The sequence below is a fragment of the Cladophialophora immunda genome (assembly GCF_000835495.1).
Source record: "Cladophialophora immunda strain CBS 83496 unplaced genomic scaffold supercont1.1, whole genome shotgun sequence".
Taxonomy (NCBI): Eukaryota; Fungi; Ascomycota; class Eurotiomycetes; order Chaetothyriales; family Herpotrichiellaceae; genus Cladophialophora; species Cladophialophora immunda.
The window spans coordinates 3389079-3405365 of record NW_015622541.1 but is presented as its reverse complement, the minus strand read 5'-3'; the positions used below and the strand labels follow the sequence as shown (position 1 = coordinate 3405365).

General features: G+C 53.2%; 5 protein-coding genes across 5 annotated transcripts; 2 read left to right on the top strand and 3 right to left on the bottom strand.

Moving 5' to 3' along the window:
* Nucleotides 1-113: 113 nt before the first annotated feature.
* Nucleotides 114-2349, top strand: PV07_00974 (uncharacterized protein). Its single transcript, XM_016387467.1, has 2 exons — nt 114-473; nt 524-2349. The coding sequence occupies exons 1-2, from the start codon at nt 213-215 to the stop codon at nt 1277-1279; spliced, it is 1017 nt and encodes a 338-aa protein (XP_016254395.1). The 5' UTR covers nt 114-212; the 3' UTR covers nt 1280-2349.
* On the bottom strand, nt 2095-4605 carry PV07_00973 (uncharacterized protein). The gene has a single exon (XM_016387466.1). The coding sequence runs from the start codon at nt 4525-4527 to the stop codon at nt 2587-2589; it is 1941 nt and encodes a 646-aa protein (XP_016254394.1). The 5' UTR covers nt 4528-4605; the 3' UTR covers nt 2095-2586.
* A 115-nt stretch (nt 4606-4720) lies between these two features.
* PV07_00972 (uncharacterized protein) lies at nt 4721-7021 on the bottom strand. The gene is made up of 2 exons (XM_016387465.1): nt 5471-7021; nt 4721-5419 (listed from the first exon to the last, which is right to left on the bottom strand). Exons 1-2 carry the CDS (start codon nt 6958-6960, stop codon nt 5155-5157), a joined length of 1755 nt encoding a protein of 584 aa, XP_016254393.1. The 5' UTR covers nt 6961-7021; the 3' UTR covers nt 4721-5154.
* Nucleotides 7022-9943: 2922 nt separating this feature from the next.
* PV07_00971 (uncharacterized protein) lies at nt 9944-11038 on the bottom strand (the record flags this gene model as incomplete). The annotated part of the gene is made up of 4 exons (XM_016387464.1): nt 9944-10270; nt 10332-10662; nt 10735-10903; nt 10957-11038. 4 exons carry the CDS (start codon nt 11036-11038, stop codon nt 9944-9946), a joined length of 909 nt encoding a protein of 302 aa, XP_016254392.1.
* Nucleotides 11039-12904: 1866 nt separating this feature from the next.
* PV07_00970 (uncharacterized protein) lies at nt 12905-15975 on the top strand. The gene is made up of 3 exons (XM_016387463.1): nt 12905-13420; nt 13480-13966; nt 14022-15975. Exons 1-3 carry the CDS (start codon nt 13075-13077, stop codon nt 14914-14916), a joined length of 1728 nt encoding a protein of 575 aa, XP_016254391.1. The 5' UTR covers nt 12905-13074; the 3' UTR covers nt 14917-15975.
* Nucleotides 15976-16287: the final 312 nt, after the last annotated feature.

Genomic DNA, 16287 nt, shown 5'->3' with positions numbered 1-16287 from the left:
GTAGGAATAGTGAGTGAAAGGAAGATTGCCCTGCGCCCCGTAACGCTTCACCGTAGCGGGCACTTCCACCTCCATGTGCACTTTTCAATGTCACAAACTAACATTTTCTCATCTCCAAGTCCTCCAGCATGCTCCGACTCCACATAGAGCAGGTAATATGAGAACAATGGCTGGAAACCTATGCACTCGACTGCGAAATACATACATCCACCATGGGCGCATTCGTGCCTCGCCGAATGTACCCTCACCTCGGGTCGATACCTAGATCCTATTACCTTGGCCACCATGCGGCTGGTTTGTCGAAGATGAAATCCATGATCTCGCAGATCGATCTTGTCATCGAGTGCCGGGACTATCGGACGCCTCTTGTATCTCGTAACCCGTTGTTCGAAGCCAACCTCGGCGAACGACCACGACTGATAGTGTACACGAAGCAAGATCTGGGGAGTAATTTCACAAGTGAGGACAAGCAGGTATGGGCAGCCCGGGAATGAGCTGTGCGTGACCTTCTGACGTGGACCAGAGGGAAAAGATCATCAAGAAATGGGATGCTCCATCCACCTCGTTCTTCGCAGATGTGAAATCCCGGGTTGCCATCAACCGAGTCCTCGACTTTGCCCGTGCGCACGCGAATGCGTCGACCTCCCTCTTCGGCACCCGTCTCATGGTTGTGGGCATGCCCAATGTTGGCAAGTCGTCTCTTCTCAACGCTTTGCGAAACGTCAGTTTGGGCAAGAGGAAGGCTGCAAGGACCGGAGACCAGCCCGGAGTAACCAGGAAGATTGGCAGTGATGTCAAAATAATCGAGGCAGAAGATGGTAGAGAAGCTGTATATGTTCTGGACACTCCAGGTGTCTTCGTTCCCTACGTCCCCGACGCCGAGAGTATGCTGAAGCTCGCCCTTTGTGGAAATGTCAAAGACACGATTATCCCACCAACAACCATCGCTGATTATCTTTTGTACCACCTCAACCTTCGAGACCCAGCCCTGTACGAGATGTTTTCCGAGCCAACGAACGACATTTTTGTTGTGCTGGAGGGACTTGCAAGGAAACAGGGCCGTCTGAAGAAGGGTGGGGTGCCGGACTTTGAATCTTCGGCTTTGCAGTTTGTGCAGAAATGGAGAAGCGGGCAAATGGGCAAATTTGTGCTGGACGATGTGACCGAAGATGCATTGGCTGAGCGGACACGCCAGCTGGAGTTCCTGGGTGGGAGTATGAACCAAGCTCGCAAAGCCGCGAAACAGCAGAAGAAGGAAGCCTACCTGGAAGCAGACTGAACTACGATTGAATTCATCCCACCGCCAAGGAAACAACTTCACACGTTGGATACCTCTTCTTCACCTGCTGCCTTGGCGACGGCCATGTCAATATCACACCTCCGCCAGGCGTGTACGCCCACAACCACAAAGCTCTATGAGGTCACGGGTATCGCAAAGAAATATGTGCGGACGTCAAAAAGTGCAAAAACTTAAGCACAAGGCAGCTCAACTCTGAGTTGAGATGCAGCGTGATAAGCGAAACTCGCCCTTTCGGGTTGGTTTTCCCGGAGCAGGTGAAGGGGGAAGGGGAGAGGGGGCAGAAGGGGCAGGAAAGGGCAGAAGGGAGGTCTGCTGCTGCTAACCCGGTGTTAGTTTGACCTGACAGGACCTAGATTAAGTGTTCGAAGTGTGGTTCGAATCGAGGTCCTGCTGGCTACTGGTACGGGTGCCAGTTCCACCGAGCAGGACCTGGATTGTGTGGTAGGTCAAGTCGTCAGATCGGCTTCGCCCTAGTCGTGGTAGGGGGTCTTGGTGTGGGAGAAAAATGCGGGTTTCAATATGATATGTCTGATTTGTTTGGACCAGACCTGGGCGAGTGGGTTGGCCCAGCCTTGCGATGTGAAGAGCCTGGAGGAAGTCTTCACATGACAAGGCTGAACTGAGAGGGATTCACGCACCTCAGTCGATCACGGGCTTGGGCCAGAGAAGGAAGGTCTTCTCGGGGAGCAATTCGTCTCAATTCCTGGTACATGCGCGACTCTCTCTTTCTCTGGCTGGAGCTATCTCAGGTCTCCTTGCGTATATGCGGACGAGGCAAGCTTTCAAAATCTCTGCTCCGATACATCTGTACTGTACATGATCTGCCTCCTGTAGTATATACCCTGTCCTGTACGTGTACTACCGTCCACCTCCAGTCTCTGATCAATGAAGAGATTGATGTTGATGTCATGAGACTGAGCTATATCTGTCTGACGGAGAAAACCACGAGCGGTGGGAACAGACAAGAGATTGGGAGAAAGACGATCTCGTCCATATCGACACTATGTTCTCACTGGTTCTGGGCACAGCAGAACCTGGGAAACGGCCGGCGAACACGTTTTGGAGCGGCACAGTCTATGGCGTTGCTTACGCAGAGTCATTGAGGGAAAGCAAGAGAAGAATAGTCGTAGAAAGCACAAGCGGCATCGCAACTCCCACTTCTTCGTCTCTCGTCATGGGCCGTCTGTCTATACTTTCTAGGCCTCGTGTCAAGGTTCCAAGTATTCTCCCATATACGCCGTAGACGGCATCCATCCGCCCCCAATAAGGGCCTCCTGCCACAAAACTCAGTCAAACTCAGCCAGGAGGTCGTCAGGCAAGGTCCATATCCTCACGTCGCCCTCATCGCCGGTCGAGACGATCATCTCCTCACCGTCGACCCGTCGATCTTTGTCGCGCCGCTCGGCCCAGCAGACGTGGTTGATCTCGAACTCGTCGTGCGCGGTGTCCATGAGCGCCACAACCCCCCACTTCGGGGCGTGCAGCCGGTACGGCGCGTCCGCTGGGGCGCTGTTGTGCTCTGCAGACCTGGAGGGGGCCAGCGATGGCGTGCCGTTCATCACGACGTCGTCTCCCGCGTTTCCCCCGGCGGCAGCATTATTATTATTCTCAGCTGGAGATGCGGGCGCAGGCGTTTCCCTGTACACGGCAATCGTACCGTCTCCGCCACAGCTCACCACCATCCCCGTCCTCTTGGACCAATCCACCGCATACACACTCCGGACATGCACGGCAGGTAGCGTGGCGTCTTCGACCCATCTCTCCATCGCGCTCATCGGACGGATCACGCTGGGTATCCGCGATGACGCAAAGCCCATGGGTGCGGAGTGCTGCGATTGTGCTCTTCTTTTCTCCTTCTCCGCCTCGCTGAGTTCCCTCCTCCACACTCGCACGGTTAGATCGTCGGAGCAAGAGATGATGCGAGGCATCCAGTCTGCTTCAAATTCCCTGATAGCAACTTCTCGGTCTCGGTCGTTGAGACACTGCGACAGATCCAGGAGGGAATAGTTGATGTGTTTTTCCCACTTGAGATCCCAGACCGTCCCCTTGTGGCCGTCAATCACGCCGACGCAGATCCAGTCGCCCTCCTCCTCCACGTCGCGCCAGAGGCGGATGGTGTCATCGTATGAACCACTCGCCAGAATGGGGCGAGAGCCGAGAATATCGACCTCGTCTTCTTCGTCGACGTCCATATCTTGTTGGGTTCTCGTCGTGCCGGGACCGATGCCGTTGGATCGCGCCCCTGTGTCGCCCATGTCGACATCTCCGTCCTGATCTCCTACATCTCCTAGTTTTCTTCTCTTTGATCTGCGGCCATTTCCCCTTCTTGCCCCTTGGCACCAACCCACGCACTTGACATCGCCCGTATGCTCGCTCAAGACGGCAATAGTCTCCCACTCTTCGGGCTCCACCTCTTCCCAGATCCAAACACTCTTGTCTCTTGAGCTGGTCGCTAAGAGGTTAGTCGGGTAATGAGGAGGGGCGAACTCAATGGATTTGATCTCAGAGTCGGGGCCGGTGAGCAGGGTGGAAAAGTGCCACTCTTCATCATCGTCATCGCCAGATCGGTCGTTGGTCATGTCGACTTCGTCCGTGTCAGAAGACATGCTCCTTTCATGCTGCGGCGCTCGCTCGCCTCCATTCTGTTGATCGTCTGCGTCTCGAAAGGCCGCCCACCTCCGAGCATCATTCCACACCCAGATCCCGACGTTCGCATCAAAGCTCCCGGTTCCCAACACCACGGGCTTCTTCTTCTCCGTCTTCGTCCTGACCTTGGTGCTGCCGCCGAAATCCTTCCACGCGACTGTCCTCACGCTCCTCTTATGTCCCCCGCTTATCGTCGAGACCAGGGAGAAATCCCGCAGTGACCAGACGTTGACAGATTTGTCTGCGGACCCCGTTGCAAGGAGCGGTGTAGATGGATCCGGATGCGGGCTCGACTGCCATGATCGGCTCGCCCCTGCGCCCGGGGGGTGGAGGGTTTTCAAGAGGGACAGGACAGGCGGTGATTGTTGGAAGGGAGACGCGCCCGCCATTGGAGGCAAGGGATGCGTGTATGTGTGAGACCGAGAAGGTGGTGTGAGGCCGAGCCCTGACGGCGCCTGAATCTGCAGTGGAGCGGCTTCGAGCGCCAAGGGCCAGGCGCAAGCACGCGAGAAGAGAAAAAATTGCGGCGTGAGAAGTGGGATACTTGGGATGTTGGAGCAAATGGAAATGGTGATATTCATGGCGGAAATCTGTCCAAATTGTCTTGCTCTGACGAATCGGAGCCTGTGACGTCGGCGGGGCGGACGCCCGACGCAGACTCCGCGATCGGCTTGAAGGGCCTTTGGATATCATCCATCGTCCCTCAGAATGCTCGAGATATGGGAGGAGACTACATTGAACTGACAGTCGTCAAAACAGGGGCTGAGGAAGAAAGCAGTGGACAACAATGGCATCCGTTTCAAGGCCCTTAGATTGGTAGCTAATGGTGACATCTTGTACATGAGTGGAATCATTCTCTATTCAACCTCCACAGCCCGGGGGCTGTGCTGCGCTACAGGAGTCAACCGGGATATCGACATCTTGCTGCAATACATCTTCATCTGTAGCAGCATGACCTTCACAAACGCCAGTGAGCCAGTCTTTGTGAGGACGACTGCGCAATTTGTGAATCAGTGTCTCGGAACCGGCCTTGTCCAGAATGGTCGTTGAATGTCCATGTGAAGACTTCCGGATCCGAATGGGAGTACTTGGAGTTCTCCCTCTCATGTCCAGCTCGGGTCAGAGTAATAAACACTGAATACGAACGCGGTTTTGGCTGTTCTGCGAATGAAGTCGAGGGGCTTCAGTTCCAGGTTGAGCATACATCCTCACGGCTTTTTCCCGACCAGGTTCGTCCACCATGAACCCAGTCTGGTCGTGTCTTCCCTTCGCCTGTGCCCGTTACTCTGCAGCCATCGAGCATAGACGTATCCCACCGCCATTCCTCCTAGGTGGTCAATGTAGTCGTACCTTCCCAAACGCCCCAGTGCTCCAAAAACCTGACTCGCAGTGAGGAGTACCAGAACTGTCTGGCCGCTGAAAGACAACTTATCCGTCCAGTCGTGGGGAATGAAGATAAGAGAGAAGTTGTCACTGTCACGGGCGGGTCAGTGAGTTCTGATAAGCGCGGGAACTGGTCCTTACCGGGAATGAAGGGCAAGATATGCAGATATGATGCCATACACGCACCCACTCGCCCCAAGAACAGACGTTGCCAGATTGCGTTGAGCAAGGTGGCGCGCAAAACTCAAGAAGCCTCCTATCAACCCTGAAGTAAAGTAAATGGACAGAAAATTGCCGCGGCCAATTTCTTCGTGAAGAGGAAGACCGAAGATCGCCAAAGCCCCCATGTTCATCGTCAAGTGCCATAGTGTTTGGTGGCTAAACAGGTTTCCAATCATGCTGAGTGCATAAGGATAAGCGGGAACAAACAAGAAGTACTTGTTCAGCATGGACCAGCAAGGCGGGAACTTCCAAGCAAGCCAGACGGCGGTGTTGATGGCAATCAGAGTGCCAATGGTTGCAAATGAAAGCGACACATCCGGAAAGAGTCGGTCGGACTGCTTTGGTCGAGTCCAGGCTTGGGCAAAGATGTAGGAGCCACCGCATAACAGGGCCACTAGGAGAAGTGAGGGAAATAGACGTCGCAACATAGACATCTGAGCGATCTCTGGCGATTCGAGCGTCAGCTTTGACTGCGCTCGGTTTCGAGCTCTTAGCACCCATTTCTCAAAACTGTTGGGCGGTCTCAGCTCCTTGGCCGTCTCTAACCCTTGTTCCGGTCGTTGAGCGAGGGCTTTGGATCGCTCAATCTGGGCCTTTTGGGCTTTCTCCATCTCCTTGTCGATTTGTGCCTGTAACTCCGCCTCTTCCTTTTCACGTCTGGCTTCATTTTCGGCGCGGATCCTGTCCAGCTCACTCTTTCCGTATGGGTCGCCTTCTCTTTCACTGAGTTCAGCCTGATAGTGCCCGCTCTGGGGCCCGTAATATGATTCTTCTGGTGCTGTATGTGCTCTGTACAGACCAATATCTTGTCCCCTTTGCATCAGAACCGAAGGGTGGTCCTTTTCAAGTTCGTCCTCTTCCCGTTCGATACGGTACAAAATCGCCTCATCTTCGTCGATTGGATATGCCTGTCTTAAATAGTGTAGACTGTCCTCGACAGCATGAGGAAATTTCCCTAGCTGCGACTCGACGTCTTTGGGGAGTGGCAGGTCCAGCGTTCCGTCGTGGCGGCGGCCGTGGAGGACCCGGAGCAATCGGTTCGCAAATTGAGTAGGAGGGGCATGGCGTCCGAAGATGGATAATATCTGCTCTCTGCTGAGGTCGGCGTCCTGAAATTTCAGGCCTTTTTCGGGCTTGTTGTCGGCTCCATACGGTTTGAGTTTCTGTACCATGGAAGACTGGCGGAAGCTGCATCGCGTAGACTGCGAGAAGGTGCGGAACTGGACTCCCAGTAAGGGAGGTTCAAGCAGTGGATTGCGCGATCGCTGGTATGCAAGAGACTCCTGGCCATGACAGGAAAATGAAGCCAGCAGCCATGCCCGCGAAATGGGCCTGAGAGGGGAGTGGGAGGGCGAGGCTTGTACGCCAATTCTGGCTATTCGCAGAGCTACCGTTCCAACATTGTTCATGGCCCTCAACGCCCGAAGGCTGTCCCTCTGCAGCCGCTCTGAGATGAGATGTTGAGTTTACAATGGACTTGATGTAGAGGAATCCTCGGAACGTGTCGTAGCGATCCAAGTCCGCATCTACGTCACGTGATGGCCCCTTTTTCAGTGCTCTGACTACGCGAATGATGGGAATCAAGCATCTTGCATCACTTTGCCAATATCTTCCTACCCCAGTATGCCAATACCTGGGCCTTCCACCTTTCATGAGCCTACGAGACGAGGTACTTGCCTCAATTATCGGAGCTGAGCATGGTATTCATCCGTGGTCACCACCATAAGAATCCTTCTCGCATCCGCTCAGCCCGGTGCTGGGTTAAGAAGAAATCATTGCCCAATAAGCCTGTCTTCAAAGCTTCTGCTCGCGAACAAGACAAAAGATGCCTCGGATTGATGCAATGATTTCGTGTTCTTCTGTCCATCATTCATACAGGACTATGGCGGACAAGCATCTTAAACCGATGCTATACACTTCCTACCGCCCAGCGACTTGCTCCTTGTCCCATGCTTCCTCCACACCATGACTCCTGCTCACTCGATTGAGGTCGTTCCGATGCCTACTTGTCCAGCCTCCATGAAGCGAGGTCATTCATATGACTTCCCCATATACTTCTTGGCAACATCCATATCATGCCCGAACACCAGCTTTGCATCGAAGAGCCTCTGCAGCCGCTGGATCATCTTCAAGCTCTTGATCCAGGCGTTATGATCCCGGGCCAGCCAGCCGTGTGGATGACTGAGCTCATAGTTGTCCGCAATATGGAACTGGTCCGTTGTCCAGATCCATGTCCCGCTCTGCTCGAGGTTGACCTGCATGATACAAAGACCCGGTGTATGGCCTGGAGAATGGTGGAGCGTGATGCCCTGATACAAATCCAGATGGTCCTCGGTGAAGGTGTTCCACTTCAGACGCTCGAGGCTCATGTATCCGGGGAGGTAGACGCCCAGGTCGGCGCCCGTGGCGACAGCCCAGCAGGCGTGCTTGAATTCTTCCTCGTGCACAAAAATGGGCACATCCGTGTCCATAAAATGCTCAAGCCCGCCCGCGTGATCCAGGTGCAAGTGGCCGATCACGACGGCTTTCACGTCCTTGATGTCGTTGCCGGTGGCCTTGATGGCTGCCGGGAGTTTGTGCTTCTCGTCATACACAGTCCGGGGAAAGACATCGGTAAGGGGCGCCGGCCATGCCTGTGGTCGAGTGCGTTGATGGTGAGTTGCATCGATCATACTTCGTATGTATCAAGCATCAGACGCCCAAAAGGGACACGTACGATTTGAAGATCCTCCGCACACCCCGTCTCGAAGAGAATGCATCCGACACCTGGGTATTCGATCAAGGCCGCCAAAACAATCAAATCACGACGCTTGTTCTCCGGGTTCTTATTGCTCAAGGTGCTGGTGTTTGCGCCACGAAGCAGCCTGTCGCAAAAAAGTCAGGACCTGGGTTGATCCAAAGACAACAAGCCATTCTAATGCCCTCCCAAACATTGCATGGGGTTCCTTACCATCCTTCATCACCCTGGAGGATGCCGAGATCCAAGAAATGCATCTTTGTTCCCGGTGGGCATTTGAATGCTGGGATTTGAGCCTGCGTGAGCAGGGCCGCGATATTAGACGACGCCATGGTCTGAAGTAGGTGCTGGGTGCTTTGCTGGTGATGATGTTGTCGTCGACAGTGGAGTTGATGGCACTTGATGGTTTATCTACGGAGAACAGTCTACAGACCGAGCGAGGTTATATCATGCACGCACATACCTACACCTCTTGGACTCCCACGCCGGGTACATAGCCCATTTCGCACCGGTTAGTCTGTTCGTTACGAGGCGGGGTAGTTGTTTGGGTTTGCTAATCCACGTCTCAACCCCCGGTTGACTAATTCCCAGATTACGCCTCCAGCCAGGCGCAATTGTTGTCCCGTTCACCCGTCCTCCTCCTCTTCCTGTCATCACGGATCCGAAGAGGAGGAGGGGGAAGAGATCAACAAGCTGTGGAGAGTTGCGGCCCTCATAGACCGGGCGTTCAACCCCACACTTTGCCGACTTCCAAGCCAACTGTATATAACCGGGGTTGCCTCATTGGTCCCTTGGCCTTGGTTCTGGAGAAACCGAGCTGTCGGGGTTCGTTCAGGCTTTGTCTCCCACCTCCCTAATCCTACGTATTTGTTGGAAGAGACTAGAATTATGAAGAGGACAAGGACGTCATTGAGAGGCTCTCAGTCACGAATAGCGCATGTTACTTCCACCCCCAGTCCCAGCCAGCCTCGTGGTAAAATATTGTTGCTTCGTTCCTCCTCCTCTCCTCCCAACCCAAGGAGAGAGTCCGTGCTAAGGCGTTCCAGTCGCTTGCCCTCAAGAGGCCCGATTGGTCTTTCTCTCGCCGAGACTGTGAGGTGTCTTATCGTCCAATTGTGTGAGCTCAAATGGCAAACGAATTTTCGCATGCCGGCGGCCGCAAAAATGGAATCGTAATCTTGCTGCCTTTCTATCCCAGAGAGGTCAATTACTCAGCTGCGGCCGTCGAATCCTCATTGACTGGACCTACGAGTAAGGGCCGCAAGCAGTCGACGAAGGGCGTATATCAGGCAGCAACAAGGGGGCTTCTCACCCTCGAATACCACCTTGGACGAGGATTTAGGAGAGAACATTAGTGATCGACCCCGACGCCGGCGCACGCTGGGTGCACATGCAATGCAGAACAGAAGAGCAACCTCCTGAAAATGGCAAACCAGCGGCCTCACTCCTTGTTCCATGAGAGAGAGGTAAGTGGTTGGGGCAGATATCTCATTTTGTATAAGTCTCAGGCCACGCCTCGGAATTATTAACAGCCTTTGTGTGCCCAACACGCCAAAAAGAAAGAGATCCGCCTGACGCCTAGTGAACCATGGGCATCACTGTGAAAGCGATGCTCTTACCATGCCAAGAACCCCCATATCACCGCGCGTTATCGTTTACCTGACCAACTCCGACCCCAGTCCCGGCGAACAGGCTGCAATGCTATTGAAATACCAACCATGGTCCTCAATACTACTGTCAAGTTGTCCCTGGTTGCCCTGCAAGTCAATCACGCCGGAGCTCTCCTGGATGTCATTCACCGTCACGGCTGCGTTGGTGGGTGACGTGATCCAGTATTCGGGCGAAACGTGCGCGAAGATTGGGTAGCCTGGCAGCTTGGGGACGAGGTCCTGGGCGTGGGTCACGCGGTAGTTGCCACCCGACTGGTTCGTGATAAATGTCGCCAGAAAGTAGTTCCCAACCATCGGAGAACCGTATGTGTACTTTGAGCCAAAGTTAGTCTAATGATTCGCGGATTTAGGTCGGTCGCGGAAGCCGACATACCAAAGCAATGCTGTAGCCTGACCCTCTCAGGTCAGCAGCAGCCAGCGTCGCTACTGCACCGCCGAGGCTATGGCCCGTAGCAATAATTTTGTACGAGGGATAGCTAGCTTTGGCGCTGGCGAGCACTCCCTGAATCTGTGGCTTGACAGTCTGCCAGGAGTCGAGGAAGCCAGAGTGTGCAGTGCACAAGTCGCACACGTCCCAAGGGACCATCACCAAATTGATGTCTGCGAGAATGTTTCCGAATGATGTAGTGCCTCGAAAGGACATTACTATCATTTGGTTTGTGTGGTCGACGGCAACGAATCCAGTTGAGTCCGCAAGCCCTTCACTGTGAGGAGAAAGACGTCAGCCCTGCTCATATCCACCGCAGAACAGAATGGAGGGTATGGACATTGCCTACTTTTGAAATTCAAGTAGTGACTCTGCCCCGGCGGTTTGAACAAGGGGGCAGTTCCCGGCTGCGCACGTAATATTGGAGGTGGAAGAGGCCACGTTATTGTTCGGACAATATGCAGCTGCCGAGTATTGTTCAAAGAACGACAGTTGGTTGAACAAATCTTGGGAAATGGCTGAAGGAAGATGTCAGCGCGAATACCTCTCATTCATGGAGATCAGCAAACACCTCTCTTTTGAAGCGCAAACGGTGCGGCGTTGGCGAGGGTTAACAGCAGAAGGATCGGTACATAAATAGAAGCGAAAGACATGTTGGGGAAAAGAATGAAAGTCCTTGGACAGTAAGGACACAGAGAAGCGAGCGTGAGCCCAGAGAGGCAAAGGTGCAGCTAGGGGATGAATAAAGGTGTACAAGGAGCGATAGCGATAAGAGAATGGAAGGCTTCGGCAGAGGAAGCACTCGGATGAGAGACTAAAGCAATGAAAGAAACGAAACACGACCGGGAAGGGAAGGTCTCGTGCTGGTGGGAGGAATGAATAATAGACTGAGACGAGGTCGGCGGCAGATGCTTCATATGAAGTATCGAGTTCCTAGGGATAACACAGCATTGAGGCAGCGATACAGGTAATGGATACCAGAGCCCGCATCTTCCCCACAAGCTTGCGCATCGACCTTGAAGCTAATGCAGGTAGTCAGTAGTTGAACAGGGTTGGCAGGCGATAGAAGTCGAGGCTGAAAGACCGAGGAAGGAGACGTAATCTCGAGGAATCAGGATCGGGTAGAAATAGGGAATTTGGCCAGCCACGTTCGGCCAAGCTGATGTTGGTTGGCTCCCTCGATCGGCCAGCCATTTCCACGTGGAGTAAATGAGCCGTGCGAAGAGCGTGTGATGGGCGATAGTGCTCTGGCCAACAGGAAAAGCAAGTTCAAGAACTGTAGGCAAATCGCGCCAGAGGCGAAGCGTTGCATGAAGTTGAGGGAGGACGCGATCAGGTTCGAGGAGGTGGAGGAAGAGGTCGAATGGCAGTGCGGAAGTGAAATGAGAGGAGAGACGCTGTTGGCCAATCATATGTTTAGGGACGTTGGCACAAGGAAATGCACTACTCCCAAGATAGTTAGCGTCTATGGCTCAACTAAAAAGCGGGATTTCACTTTTCCTCGCTGTCTATGCCATTTTCCTTCACTTTGGTTCTTACTTAGATGTGCCCACCATTCTCATTCCCTCTTACTTCAGGTCGAATTATGCTATGCCCTATGTGATTCTGTGCCTTGCAATGTGCTTTGTACTCACTCTCTTGGATCCGAAGCCCTCGTTAAAGTCCTCAGTCGAGCCTCGGCACAACACCCTCGAATTGGCGTGCGGCGGCTCAAGTAGGTTCGCCCCTTGCCCATCTCATTTCCCCGGATCAGCCGCCAACGGGCCCTCATCCCAGAAGAGGCATGTATCACCGCTCGATGTTCATGTTCCGAGGCAAAGCAAATACTTTTTATTCCTCTAAGAGAATCACTAGACGTGACTTTGATTGTGATGCCAAATTGAGCACGAGAAGCACGGGGAGCACGGGGGATGAATCTGAGGCCGTTCCTCCCGACCTCGCAGAGTATCGTGTGTGCTCAGCATGGATGCTCACTTTCTGAAACTGGTCCCTATCCATTGGCTGTATTATTGTTCAGCCATACAAGATACATCAACTTTGTCAGCGGCACTCCAGATATGCACATCTCCGGCGTTCGCGTCGGGAATGTTTTGGCTGACTGACACCGGCATGGTTTATATAATGGATTTGTTACGCTCGGGTGGCTTACGGGTTGCCTCTCCATGTTCACCACCCTTCACGATTCTCCAATAGGCGCTCATGATGGATTATTCGGATCTTTGGCCATTCGCACGGGTCATTGTCACCATCTGCTTCTTTCGGGCACCATTTTCTGTTTGTGATTAGCAGCAAAGATGACTAAGTGTGCATGCGGGTTGCAGCCCACCAGTCTACGCGACAGCTTCGGAGTAGCCAGAGCTCAGCTGTCTGCTGCTTCTTCTAGACACTTTATTTCTACGTCGAGGCCCATCTCTGTTACCTCAGCATGCTCCCGAACTATCGGCAGAGCAATGCATATCGATGGAAGACATTAATCGAATAGTGGTTTTTTTCATTCCAGGCTCTGACAGACGGCCCACGCTAGCAACACGCGTCTAGCCTAGGCCCCTCCGTTTTGTTCCAGATATAGCACCCACCTCAACACCGCTTATGCAGTCTGGATTGATTTTGTTGCTTCAACCCGACAAGCTCTTCTTCGACAATTTCGAAAAGGATTATCGAGGCTGCCGCGTTCGCTCAGGATATCACGATGACTGACCAGAAAAAGGAAAAGGATACCTTTCATTTCGTGGCGTTTCAAGATCCTTCGAATGCCGCAGCCCGGAAGTCGTTAGAAAAGTCCCGAGCACGGGCTCACGCCGCTCGAGTAACACATTCGAGGAGAAAAGCAAAGCGTGGGCAGACCGTTGTCAAATGGATCATCGAGGGCTCCGGCTCTCATGAAGACAACACTCCAAAGCCCGAGAAAGACAAGGTCCAGGTAACTGAATTCAAGATCAGCCCGCTCTCATACCTTTCGCAAGACAAGGTCGACCCTTTCGGATCGAACCCCCACACCGCATTGCCGAGATATCTGCAATCAATTCTTGATTACGGTGAGTTGACACTCAGCCTGCGAATTGTTCACTACAGCTGATGTACCGGCTTTTGCAAGCCTATGAGAGTATACACCCGAAGCTAATAACTGTCGCCTCGGTGAATGATGTGTCGACGGTCAAAATAGCCTGGAAACGCATCGGACAAGAGTGGCCATTGATGTTCCACCTGCAAGTTGCTTCTGCGGCGAACCTCGTCCGCGCAGGCGCTGACAACGAGCGATTTCCCAACAAGATCGAGGTGCTGCGACTGAGACACCAGGCTCGTGGGTTAGCTCTGGTTACGAAGGAGCTTCAGAACCTCAAAGGTCCGGCACCCGATTCATTGATCATGGCATTGATCATGGTTGCAAACCTGACCGACCCCAATCCGGCCCAATTTCCAGAAACGTTTCGGCCCTCTCCCTTGGCGACTGCTCAAAATCTACACCTCTATGCTAGACTTACAGTGATACCTTCTATGATCCAAGCACTAATGGAAGTTGTCGTCAAACGTGGCGGGATAGAAGCTATGCAACAATATGGACTCCGACAACTTCTTCAATTGTCAGTCGGCATTTCCGTCCGTTTTGTCCTATTCTCTCGCTAATGTTGGTGTTAGCGCCGACCTGATGGTCAGCTCGAGGCTCGGTATGCCACCTTCTTTTCCGTGGGTGCTTCCAACCTTCTCCATTCTCAAAGGACCGAAGTATCAGCCTGACCATGATGCCGTCATGATGTCAATGGTGGTGGGCACCGGCTTCAAACAATTAGACCCAATAGGTATGGAGCTGGCAAACGCTTTGAGGGCTGTAGGCGATGTCACTGTCGCTCTGGACCATTACCAAGAGCGCCGTCCAAACGGCCCGAATCTGACTGATATAGTCAATGCGGCGAATGAAGCTCACCACAAGCTATCAAGTCTTAGGCCTAGGATAACTCTCGATCCGCAAAAGGCCGATTATTTGTGGAATCTTTGCCGCGTGGCTGGTCTCATCTACAGCGATTTGGTATTGTTTCCCCTGCCACCCACGACCGGTGCCAGACCTCGGATGGCTGGAGAGCTTCGCGTTGCAATGGAAAATTTCGAGGTGTTCCAGGCAGAAGAAACTGCTCATCTTGACCAGAGCACCAAAACAGAGGATTACACCTGTCTGGTGATGTGGGCGTTGATGCTCGGAGGTCTTGCTGCGCTAAACACACCCCACAAGCGATACTTTGTTCAGAAGATGCAGGAATACGTGGTCCGATGGCCATATGCTACCGACTGGACTGCCTACACAAGTCTTATGGCGACATATCTGTGGTGGGACTACATATTTGCAGAGCCGGTGGCAAAGCTATGGACAGAGGTTACCTTGTCCGTCACGGACATGCCGCCCCAAGACTCTTTATTTACACACCACAATGACGACCCTTCTCCGTCGGACGGGACACCGGTCCTGCAAACCCAACAGAACAATGCGACTAGCCTCCATCCACTGACCGGTATACCGACCCCGAGTTCTATTGCGTGACCTCCGCATCTGCTTAGGAAGGTTCAGTCGAGACTATGGTCTGATCTTCATGACACCACAATATCTGCATCAAGCATTTATTGACTTGATGATGCTGTCTACAAACATATCAGGCTGGCTAAGGAAGGGCGAATGTCCCGCTCCACACCTAAATTCTTGCACGTCCAAACCTGATTGCTTCACCATCATCTCCTGCATGTGGAGTAGGAGAGCTTGGTCATCTTCACAGTACAGGTACGTCACTGGAATACCGGCATATGCGACCTGGGTCAACGGCGTCTTCGTCGCGACGCAGCAATGGTGTCTCAACTTCGACACCCAACGCTTCTGTTCTTCCGCTGGCAGATCATTGTAGAACACTTGCTCGGGAGTGGTGGCGTTGGTGCTACCGTCTTCCTGAAGACCCCAAAAGAGTTAGGATTGTTGGAGGAATACAGACAACGCCTATACTTGCCTCTTCTTTGACCCACGGCGGCAGACCACCGAGCCCAGCAACTAGAGACTTTCCCAGAGGCAGAAGAAAGGCACAGGCATAAAACAAACGGACTATGCCGCCTGTCTGGCCTCGCTTCAGCCTCTCAGTTTTCCCTAACCCGGCGGCAGCTTGCGTCCCCACCATACCGCCATACGAATGCATCACCAATACAACCTCTTCCCCTTGCTCGACGAATTGCTCCAATTCAGTCCGGACATATGCTGCGTCGTCGTATAAGGTTGTCGTCGCGGGATCTGCTCCTGTGGAGGGCTGTTGGGGACAGATGGTGGTATACCCACGCGTCTCGAGCTTAGATTTAACCGGCTCGAAGTGTGCCGGACCGTGCCATGCTCCGTGAAGGATGAATATCACCGGTTTAGACGCCATCTCGAGCTCGCTCACTCTTGGACAAGTGATGAGACTTTGACATATCGCAAGGGGCTGGAGGAGTCTTATATGTACCACATCCCTGTCTTCCTTCTGTGTCAAATCACCTCTGAGGGCCAGATCTGAGCCTCCAATGAATGGTGTATCCGTAACAACGCTCGCACCGTCCCTTACCTCTTCTCAGTCTCTGCTGCAGGCCTGACAACCTAGCTTTCAGTCACGCCAGGTTATCCAACCGCTTGGCTTGCCTCATGGCCAGGTATCAAGAGCCCGACACCCCCAAACGAGGAACACGTGATCTATGCGAGCGTAGGCGTTGGAGTGGGAGACCTGATCTGCGTCGAGAAGCCAGTCAAAGCCGCCCACCAGTGCCTGACGCCTCGAAACCCTTTGATCTAACATGCGAGGCTCTCGCAAAGCGATTGGCGACTCGAAATACCGTACCTGGTCGCTTTGCCCTGTTAAACACCACCCGATAAAAAAACAAGAGGTGCTCTACAGGCGGCGTA